Below are 11389 nucleotides of genomic sequence, written 5' to 3' on the forward strand. Positions count from 1 at the left end.
TAAATTTGCCAGCTTTCCCCTAGAAATAAAACAAAAGCATATAATGACATGACTCGTCTGACATTTACTTGCTTAGCATTTACTATCTGCCATACAACAAAACGAGATTCTCCAATGTCCTCGTATTTTAATTTTTCTTTAGAAACACTCCTACACGGGGGCATCTGGGTGGCTCAGTCGGTTGAGCCTCTGACTTCGGTCTAGGTCATGATCTCACGGTTCGTGGGTTCGAGCCCCGCGTCGGGCTCCGTGCTGACAGCTTGGAGCTGGAGCCTGTTTCAGATTCTGTGTCTCCCAAGCTCTCTGCCCCTCCCTGCTTGTGCTAGGTGTCTCTCTCTCTCTCTCTCTCCCAAAATAAATAAGCGTTAAAAAAAAAAAAAACACTCCTAGACACAATTTTAAAAAATAAGTTTGGGGGCTCCTGGGTGGTGCAGTCAGTTATGCATCCAACTCTAGATTTTGGCTTAAGTCATGATCTCACAGCTGGTGGGGTCGAGCCCCGGGCCCGTGTCAGGCTCTGGCTGACAGTGTGCAGCCTGCTTGGGATTCTCTCCCTCCTCTTTCTCTGCCCGCCCCCCTCACTTGTATTCTCACTCTCAAGATAAATAGATACATAAGTAAACATTTGTTACATTATTGTATATAAGGATTGCTATGCTAACAAACCAGTGCATTCCAATAATTATATGGCTCTTTACAGTTTGCCAACCCTGCTCTAGAACTTAGCCACTGCTTGAACTAATCTCAGACAATTCTGCTATTCACTTTGTGGTTTATACTAAAATAGACCTGGAGCCAGAACTATCTTTTTGACAGTGGCTTTTTCAATATCTGCCTACAGGACACGTCACAGACATCTAGCTAGATTTCCCCCTTCCATGTTCAAGGATGGTGATAAAGGGCTCCTTTCGTTTTCGTTTTTTTTTTTTTTTTTTTTATGTCTTTATGAGTGTGAGCGGGGGAAGGGCAGAGAGAGAGGGAGACACAGAATCGGAAGCAGGCTCCAGGCTCCGAGCTGTCAGCACAGAGCTCGACGCGGGGCTCGAACCCACGAACCGTGAGATCATGCCCTGAGCCGAAGTCGGATGCTTAACCGACTGAGCCACCCAGGCGCCTCTCCTTTTGTTTTCTCAAACTTTCTTTCAATTATGTAAGCCTTTCTTCCACGAGTGTCCCTCTCTTTGGTTTGGGGTCTCAAGATAACTGCTCAATTAGAGGTGGGTTGGATCTGGGGCCATTTTCTAAACCTAAGGTAGGAAATACTGACTTCAGGGAGTCCCCTAGTTCCTAATCAGTGCAAAACGCCCCCTCAATATTCACTGCTATTACAGATTCTTACTTTTAAAGCTAAAGAGTATTTTGGAAAGCTAGTGAAAATCTCCCTCAGATTTGCAATGGAGATTTCCGCACCTCCAGAAACTCAACTGTACAAGGGAAAGCCATTCTAAAGGTCTGAGTTCCTGATTTCACCTGCGAACCCAGGAAATGCAAATCAACTGCCCGTGCAAAGTCCTAATTATTCTTGCCAACAAATCCATCTATATTTTAAATATATTCTCAGAAATACTCCGTGTTTGTTGACCTGAATTTACTAAATAAGATTCAAGATCACCAAATATTGGGAGTGTTCAGTTTTGCACTTTTATATGGTTTCAGTAACATTTTCTTACTGTCGTTTGTCACCTAAACCTGAATCTCCAGGTGTATTCAATTTTAAAAGATGAGTGATTAAAAAAAGTGAGTGAAGAACCAAATGAAATCATCTCAAAGTTCTCTCATGAACCTGCGAGTCTGCCTACTTCCAGCGGGTTATCACGCTTTCTGGAATCTTTCACATCTTTCTGGCATCAAACCGCACAATCACAGATTCTCAGATTTTAAAGCCGAAGACAGGCTTGGAGATCTAGGCACCTCCCTTACTTTCCTAACGAGAAGCCAAACAAGTTGAGCGATCTGCCCAAGGTCCCCACCCAGCCACATAAGTGGCAAATACGAGATGGCTATAAAATGTGCAACCATCCATGGCCAACGAGTTTCTGGACAGACAGCCGCAGAGCCTCCCAAGGAGCCTTAGGGACATCCCACCGGGGCTTGGGTCCGGACAACCGGGCTTCCAAACGCATCCCCTGGCCATACCCCGGCTTCACTCACTGAGAGGTCACCGGGGAGTGCCAGGGCCAAGGAAGGGACGACCCCGCTCAATCAGCAACCCCGCTGGAGTCAAGGACAGTCCCGCCAGGCCCGAAGGGACGAAGATGGCCAGACGACGGGCAGGAGTCTCAGGCTGGGGGTCCCGGAGCCCTTCACCCCGCCCGCCTCAATCTCGGCAGAACCGGCTTCAGCACGGCCGCCCCAGCGCACCCGCAGCTCCACTCGACTCCGGTGGCTCTCTGCCCCGACTTCCGAGCCTCAAAGCCGCGTCGGCTTCGCCCCCTGCATCGCCGGCCACACTCCCCCGGGTGCACCCCAGTCCCATCCGGAAGCGGCCGAGAGTGCCCGCGCAGGGCCAGACGCGCACTTACCGGCGAGTCCCATGGCCGCCTGTGTCCGGACCTCCCGCGGCTGCAGCCACAATCCCACCCCGCTTCCCCGAGACGCCAATCCCGGGCGTCCGCGCCCGAGCGCCGCGCCCCCGAGGCAGCCAGTCACCGAGATGCGCTGGCGTCACGTGCGGGGCCGCCGGGGCCCACCCTTCAGCGCGCGAGGTAACGTCAGCGCGCAGAAGCACATGTTTTCGTGGTGTGCGGAGAAACTTGCTTTCTCTGTCTGCAAAGTGGTGATCCTCGGCTTGGTCTTTCAGATGCATTCTTAGTGTCGCAGATCTCTAGAAACCGGCCCTGCTCTCTTCTTACACAAGCAGCAGACCAAGAGCCTTCCTCGGGGTAAAGTCGGAAATCCCAGCGTGACTCGCAGCGAGCCTTTAGGGCTGCTGGGAGTTGTAGTCCGGTGGCCTTTAGAAGCGAAGCTGAACTTAGAAAACTCACTCCCAGGATGCACCGGACTTCTAAGCCCGAATTTGCAAAGGTCTGGTAGGCTAGCCTCTCGGTTGCCTAGTTACAGCGTCTCTTTTCTGGAAGCGGGTTCTCAGTGGCTTCGGATTGGAGAGACTTTTGGATGAGAAGGCTACCAGAAGCCGGGGTCATGCTGGCCTTGTGTTTCTCATTTGTGCCACAGCAGAACCGTGTTGTTCTTAGCCACCCTGCTAGGGTTGCCCGATGTAGCAAATACGATACACAGGTAAAGAGTACAATAAAATCAAGTTTTATAAAGATTTGAATTTCAGGTAATTTTTAAACAAGTATGACCCAAATATTGGGGAGGTGACTAAAAAACTCCTCGTTGTCTATCTGAAATTCAAACTTAACTATCTTGTATTTTATCTGGCAACCTTACCCTCTGGAGGAAAAAAAAACATCTGAGGTCTTACCTGCAGTATCAACTCCCACTCAGACTGGTTCTACTGGCTATGGTGGTGCTTGGCCAGGCTACCGAATCGGTGGAAATGGTCTGCTGGTCATGCACCCCTGCCATTTGGAGCGTGGAGTTTCCCAGCTCTTCCATGCATAGACACGGAATAAGTCCTAATTGTATTAATGAATTTCTTTATCCTCTACCGGTGCAGTCCGAGTACAAACACATATACCCAATAAAAGGTATTGAAAATATTTTATGGAGTGTACCATATAAATATTACACTGCAATGATATAACTCAAAGAGCATTTTGGTTGTAGGATTTGAAGTGTTACTAATGAGTTAACTTTAATGAGCTAATGCTGTTTAACTCAAGTAGGAATAGATACCCTGCACTGGGTTGATATTGAAGCATCAGGGAAAAACGACGATGAAGGTTCAAGGATATTTATTCAAGCTTAATAATGTGCAGTTGGTTGCGCAGATAGCACCAACACTACCAGATGGTACAGCATTGCTTTGATCTCCCGTTTATTTTTGGAATAGGTTTTAAGACAAAGGGAGTGGATAGAGAGACTGGAAAGTATAAATGGGCATTAGCCCATTTACTGAGCCTGCGGTTTGCCAGCGCCATAGTTCTAATCACAATCCACATTCGAAATGCTAAGATCCTGATGCCAATATTCCTTCCAAAGGGTTGTGATCTTTTTTCAAAACAGAGTACTTCCTACCGTCGTCATCAAACGTTTACCGAGTGCCTACTCTGTAGAAGGCTATGTGGGGAATACAAGGAATATTAAGCATAGTCCCTATGTTTGAAAAGGTTTTTTTAAAATCCTTCCTAGCTTTTATATACTTCTTGCCAATAGTAAAAAGCAATCCACCCTTCTTGAAAGGTTCTTTGTGTTTTAAGTACTGTAGAGTAGGCTGACCTTTATAAATAGTTAATAAAAGCGCACTGTTGCTGATTCTGTTGGAGCTGGAGAGGGTTGAGAAACCTTGTAGGCTGCTCCAGTGAAGTGTATAGGTTCTGGTAGTCTGAAAAGATTGAAATTCATTCATCACGCTCCAGTCTCTGACCTAGGCCCTGAGCATTAAAGGCAAATAAATCATAATTCTGCACAAGGCTCACAAACTCATGTGGGTATGAGACTCCATTTATAGTCAGTGTGAATTTAAGGTTCTTTTCTAAAAGTCAAAGGAAAGTTGTAGCATCAGGACTAAGCTATAAATCTGGGAATAATTCTAATTATGATATTCTGCCTAAATGTATGGAATCAAGATATGCTTTTAAAGAAACTACTAAATTTTAAGTGGAGTACGTATATGCAGTGTATTCTGATTACACTTAGTAAAAATGGGCAATCGGTACCAGTTGCAGTATAAGATGACCTATAAATGGAGAAGGTATAAAATAAATGTGGGTATCACCTTCCCTTGAAATCCACCTCTTTGTAAATTCAGTTCCAAGCTCCCTTGGATAATTTGGAGTGGGAAGGCAGCACGTTTGTGCTGAGGGCCTGATATCTATGTACAAGACACAGACAGGGAAATGATGGCATCAACTTTACACCCAAAGAACCAGACAGAGTTAAGGCATATATAAATACCTGCAAGTAAAGGTAGGAAGTGATAAGCACTGTAAAAGAAATACAAGAAGGGGCGCCTGGGTGGCTCAGTCGGTTAAGCCTCCGGCTTCAGCTCAGGTCAGATCTCACGTTCGTGGGTTCGAGCCCCGCATCAGGCTCTGTGCTGACAGTTAGCTCAGAGCTTGGAAGCCTGCTTCCAGTTCTGTGTCTCCTTCTCTCTCTGCCCCTCCCCCTCTCATGCTCTGTCTCTCTCTGTATTAAAAATAAATAAAAAATTAAAAAAAGAAATACAAGAAGAATACTAGGAGTTCAGGGGGAAAGAATATTTCTAGCTGCGAACATTTAGTGTTGAAGTAAAAAGTGCACATGCAACTGTTGGGAGCAAGATCATTCCAAGAACAATATGAACAGGGGTGCCTGGGTGGCTCAGCTGGTTAAGCGTCAGACTTTGGCTCAGGTCATGATCTCATAGTTAGTGAGTTCGAGCCCCGCGTCGGGCTCTGTGATGACAGCTCAGAGCCTGGAGCCTGCTTCAGATTCTGTGTTCCCCTCTCTCTCTGCCCCTCCCCTGCTCACCCTCTGTTTCTCTCAAAAATAAATAAACATTTAAAAAAATTTAAAGAACAATTGAACAAGGTGGAGAGACAGGTGCTGACTGTCCAGTGAACACCATTGTGCAATTCTGCGGGGGAAGCGAGGGGCGTGGTTCAGACAGGAGAAGGTGGCATTTCCAGTAAAGGTTGGAGCACCCTGGTAGAGGATCTTACTGAGGAAAATAGAGTTGATGTTGAGCCAGACTTCCGGTCCCAAAAAAATATTTTCCATTAACATTTTGAGACTATCCACTCCTCACTTTGCTTCAAATGGGAAAATAAAGACATGAGAAAATCAAAATGTTATAGCTCGGATTTAAAAAAAAAACATAAACATTTCCATATATTAGAAACAGAACCCAAATGTAAAATGGTCATCAGGCCAAAGCCACCATACGTCCTGGACTGTGTCTATGGAAGCAGGAAGACACAAACTGGGTTCAGTTCTTGTTGAATTACAAGGACTCACCGTTACACATGTGGCTAGAGACAGGAACCAGGCGTGTCGGAGACTTACATTGGTGGCGTTCAATGAGTCACTTTCTAACATTCACACTTCTCCCTTCCCACATGGACTCTGGGCTGGGTCATGTGACTTGCTTGGCCAATGGCTCATCAGTAAATGAGAGGCAACAGAAGCTTAATTAATAAATGCTTATAGGGGCACCTGGGTGGCTCAGTTGGTTAGGCGTCCAGCTCTCAGTTTTGGCTCAGGTCATGATCTCATGGTTTCGTGAGGTCGAGCCAAGCATCGGTCTGGGCACGGACAGTGTGGAGCCTGCTGGATTCTCTCTCTCTTCCTCTCTCTCTGCCCCTCTTCTACTCATGCTATCTCTCTCTCTCTCAAAATAAATAAATAAACTTAAAAAAATAAAAATAGATACTTATGCTCTGAGGAAATGTCCTACTGGAAACATTCCTCTTGATCGCCAATGGCTATGCTGTGAAGAAGCTCAGGCAAGATACTAAATGATCAAAAGCCAGCAGCGATGAGTTCCCATTCACTGGTCACAAAATCAATGCACTACTGTTTATTTGTTTGTTGGTTTATTACATTACTGTTTATTAAGCACCTACTAAATGCAAGACATTGTTTTCACACTGAGGATTATGAGTAGATTAGACAAAGTCTAGCTCTTCATTGACCCAATGACCAAATCCATGAAGATCACAATTTTCACCAAATTACTTTCCTTAAAAGCCTTAAAATAGGGGTCTCTGGCTGGCTCAGTGAGTAGGGCATGTGACTCTTGATCTCGGAGTCATGAATTTGAGCCCCACATAGCGGGTGGGGTTCACCTTTTTTTTTTTAAGGCTTAAAATGGATGATTTATGTCATCTCCTTTATCAAGCATCTCAGTATTTCAATGTCATCCAACTCTGACCATCATGCTGTCTCATCTGTTTCCAGCTCTAAAGGGGCTCCCACCACTGCTTTCTTTAGTCACAGCTTTGTGATCTGTGCTGCCATATTAATTTGTTCTCCGGCCTGGTGGCTTGGATAATCAGGGACAGCATGCATCACTGGATTTACTGTGTTTGCTTTAAGCTCTTGTGACTTCTCACATATTTTTATTTTGCAACAAGTTGAGAATTTTCAGCCCCCATTCCAAAGCTATCAGGATGACAATGCCTCTGTACAATGCACAGTACATCCTGATAAGGCAATGGGTCAGGTTTCCCACCTCTGCCCTGAGGACCAGCCCCAGCCCAGCTCAGACACAGCCTCGGGGATCCAAATGCAAATCTCTTGGTAGTTATGAAGGGTTAGAAGTGCAAAGGCAGATGGCAAATGGTTTGTCCTAGCCCAGAACGGTCTATAGTATCTCCGTCTAAATGGCAGTTAGGAAGCCGGAGCCACTAAACAATACACGCTTTGAGCTGGTGTTAGGGAAGATCCAGGAATCCAGTAGAAGCCAAAAAACTTGGCTTACAGCCACGCTTCTCTTTCAAGATGATCCCTTTAATTTGTATATTGCTTTGTAGTTTTCAAATGGTTTTCACGTGTGGCAATTCAAGTGCCATTAGCAATTCCGAAAGCAAGCAAGGGGATGAGATTATCACCCACATATGGTAGGTGAGGAAACTGAGGCTCCATGATGTCACAGAGCCCATCCTTGGACTTAGACTTTTTACCAAAGATGAGCAAAATGACTCTTTTGTGTGGTGTCCCTTGGGCTGCCTGCTACCCTTGCTCTCAAGGGAGTTTGACCAACAACTAGAGAGGAGGAAAACATGGGAGGAACTGAATGAAGAACAGAGCTCAGAGTTGAATGCTAATGCACTACGTGCAAGCCCTTTCAGAAGGCTGGGCATCAAACTGTGAATCCAGAAGGAAGAAGGCCGTTTGGCATCAAGGTCATAGAGCGGGGCTAAGAGGAACAGCGACAGGAGAGCAACGACTGGGCCAACGCCAATAAATGACAGTGATGATAATGGCAGCAAAATGGGGACTGGTTCCAGGCCAGGGGCAGATCAGCGGTGTCCCCAGGGCAGGGACTGAGAGCTAAAGCCAGGAAAACAGCAGGGGCCCAGAGCTCACAAGCCACGGAGGACCTGGGTGAAGGAGAGGAGAATTCAGGAACTGCTTAGGAACCAAGAGAGGAAGGACAGGGATTTGGGTCAGGATCCAATGATTCTACTACGTGGCATCAGGAGAATCAAAACTGTTTTGCTGTGTTTACCATGATCTTCCTCAACGCGGTCTGGCCTGAGAAACTCGGGTCACACAAATGTTATCAGAACAATTTCTAACGGCAAGGAGGTCGCAGTGATGGAGAGATAAGCACGAACACAACTATTTACAAAAGTCTTCGGTAAGTGTCATAGTAGATTGTAGATCTATCTATCCTTCCATTTGTGTAAGATGTTGGGGGAGGGCGTCCAATTTTAAGTTATTTGCTAAGTAACTTAATCTGTTAATTAACTTTGTAATTTGCTAAAGAGGTAATGCTTCTAATGCTGCCTTAATTCTGCTAATGCCATATAATTCCCTCCATTTTACCAAACTTTCAGTAAAGTCTACGCCATCAGAAAAGTATCTGTGGGAGTGTTTTAGAGAAGAAGCAGGGGGGAAAGGCCTGTGCTCCCTTCCTGGGTGGTCGTGGGTCAGAGAACAGAACCCGTTGGCCAAGAGAAGTGAGCTGTCAATGACCAGAGAATGACTGCACAGACTTGGAACTTGAAGTGGCCAGAAGACACGAGCTCTCAAAGATGTCAAGGGCTTTCAGTGGGCTCTCGTCCATCACGAGAGGTGGGTCAAGTTAATTTACACTGAATCTCAAAGGAGAGATAGATTTCAAGCTGATTCTTGGGTTACATTTGCTTAACCTCCTTTAGAATCTTAAACTTTCTGAGATCAACTCCCTGGGCTGCCCCAAACTGACATCAAGTTTTGTGTTCATGTCTTCCCTCTTCCCACCCCTTTTAAATTCCTTTCTCACTTTAAAACACATTTTTGGGGCACCTGGGTGATTCAGTTGGTTAAGCGTCCGACTCTTGGTTTTGGCTCAGGTCATGATCTCACGGTTCATGGGTTCGAGTCCCATGTCAGGCTCTGCACTGACAGCGTGGAGCCTGCTTAGGATTCTCTCTCCCTCTCTCTGTCCCTCTGGTACTTGCATGTGCGCTCTCGCTCTCTCTCGCCCTCCCTCTTCCCTTCTCTCAAAATAAATACATAAATAAACTTCAGAAAATACATTTAAAAAATACAAACGTGGTTTTCCCTTTGGCATAAAACTTAGAGTGGTACCATCTTAAATAACACAAAATTCTATGGCCTGAATAATGGTTATTTATTTTCTATATTTTTTAAATTTTTTTATTTATTTTCTTTAAACACACTTAAATACGAAACAACAGACAGTAGTTCAGTAACCTCGAAACTACAAGCTGGACAGTAATCAGAGAATCAGTGCTGATCAGACAAATCAAAATCTGCATAGTAAAGAGGCAGAATAATTCACAAGAGACTTTGCATTAGTGGAGGACTTGGAGACTAAAAAAATTGCCTCATCAGCTTTCAGTAATCAACCATTCGGCACCTGTGATTCTATGAAGATCAAAACTTTCTCATTCACCAAAAAAAAAAAAAGTCACACAGGTTCCGTCCTTTCCATTCCTTGCCGCACATGGGTATCTTCGGGGGAAGCCATCTGTAAGTGGGCCAGGAGATACCCAGCTGGCATGTAATGGAAGGGTCGTCTGGATTCACTGCGGTACCAGATAAAACAGAGTGTTTTTTCCTAGTACCTGGGGGAAAAAAAAAAAAACAGTGACAGCAACTTGGCAAAGCAGCATGCCGTTTAAAATGTCAAGGATGGGGAACTTGGGAAAAAGCAGAGTCAAGGGATTTCTTGACTGCGGAGCCCATGGGCAGCCCTCTTCTCCTTTGGAAAGCAGCAGTGCTTTGCACATGCTGGTTTTCCATTTGCACATGTTCTGGTGTGAAAGGGGCATCTGTCCTCACAGCTGTTGCAAAAGAAAATAAACATGAGAATTCAGAATCAAGGACTAGATCCAAAGGAATAACTCTGTTCTGATTTGATTAAGTTCTCAGAGCAAATTTTCCAGATCTGTATTTAAAATGTCAGTATAAAATCCTGAATGCTTATTCTACACGGATGCAAACTCTATGAAAGCCCAGATGGCAGCCTGTAAGTGTCCTTTATCAATGAATTTCTTGCTATATACATCCAGTGCCATCCCCTTCCTCGAAGAGAAAACAACATATGTGGATATATATTGAGAGAGATTGAACCCAAGAGTCTGCCGATCTGAAATCCAACGCCCAAGTAACTGTTGAAATCTCGTCGATTCTTTGCTTAAGATCCATAATCCAACAATAACAGGGAGGATTTTCCTGATTTCACAATCATCACTCTATATACTCTCACTTCTTCCTTAGTTGCCAAACCTCTGCTTTACTATCAAAAAAAGTTGGGGGTGCTTGGGCACTAGAAGAACACGCTCTTGGAAGGAATCTCACCAAATCGAAATGGCATGTACAGTAAACGTCAATGACCGAAATAGAGGTGAATGTGAAGTGCCTTTCACCTGCAGGTGTCTGGGTGAAATATCTTGTGCTTCTTGCAGCAGCTCTCCAGGCTTTCTCTGCACTCAATGCAACTGCAGTTTTCTGGGTGCTGGATGAGCTGTCTGGGACACGGGGTTTTACACACACACTCACAACGATCTTCATCAAACTTCATGTGTGGCCCGCAGAGAGCCATTTCCTGGGAATGAGCGTCTAAGTAGAAACAGAAAAGTGGTGGTTGGATGGCTGTAGCACGGATAACGTGGCGTCAAAGTTGACTGTATACTTCCCATTATTCCAAAACAACTTCTCCTAGTCTCCGTTCCTGTAGAAGTTTGCCCCTGACCCTTTCCCAGGGTGAAGGAGATTCACATCTGATTTCATAACACAAATGCTGAACTCATGTGTTCTCTGAAGTTTGTGATAAAGATGTTATACACTAAATATCTTTACTGGTACTTTTTAAAGAGAACTTTAGGTTGGTGACTTGTTATAAAATGCAAACTTTCACAAAAAGTATTAGTCATGAAACCTAGGCTATCTAAGAGTTATGGGTCTGGTCCTTCCTAGTTTTTATTTTTTTTATTTTTTTAATTCTTTTTCCATAATATTTTATTGTCAAATTGTTTTCCATACAACACCCAGTGCTCTTCCCCTTAAGTGCCCTCCATCATCACCACCACCTCTTTTCCCCCCTCCCTCTTCCCCGTCAACCCTCAGTTCATTCTCAGCATTCAATAGTCTCTCAAGTTTTGCATCC

At 44.9% G+C, this 11389-nt stretch overlaps 1 protein-coding gene across 1 annotated transcript in view; it reads right to left on the minus strand.

Moving 5' to 3' along the window:
• Positions 1-9377: 9377 nt before the first annotated feature.
• Positions 9378-11389, minus strand: part of VEGFD (vascular endothelial growth factor D) — a 32697-nt gene continuing 30685 nt past the window's right edge. The window contains exons 6-7 of the mRNA XM_029930918.1: positions 10650-10842; positions 9378-10064 (exon numbers count right to left, since the gene is read on the minus strand). Of these exons, the coding sequence (XP_029786778.1) occupies positions 9938-10064; positions 10650-10842 (320 nt within the window). The 3' untranslated portion in view covers positions 9378-9937. The remainder of the gene's footprint in view (positions 10065-10649; positions 10843-11389) is intronic.

The sequence above is a fragment of the Suricata suricatta genome, chromosome X (genome assembly GCF_006229205.1).
Source record: "Suricata suricatta isolate VVHF042 chromosome X, meerkat_22Aug2017_6uvM2_HiC, whole genome shotgun sequence".
Taxonomy (NCBI): domain Eukaryota; kingdom Metazoa; phylum Chordata; class Mammalia; order Carnivora; family Herpestidae; genus Suricata; species Suricata suricatta.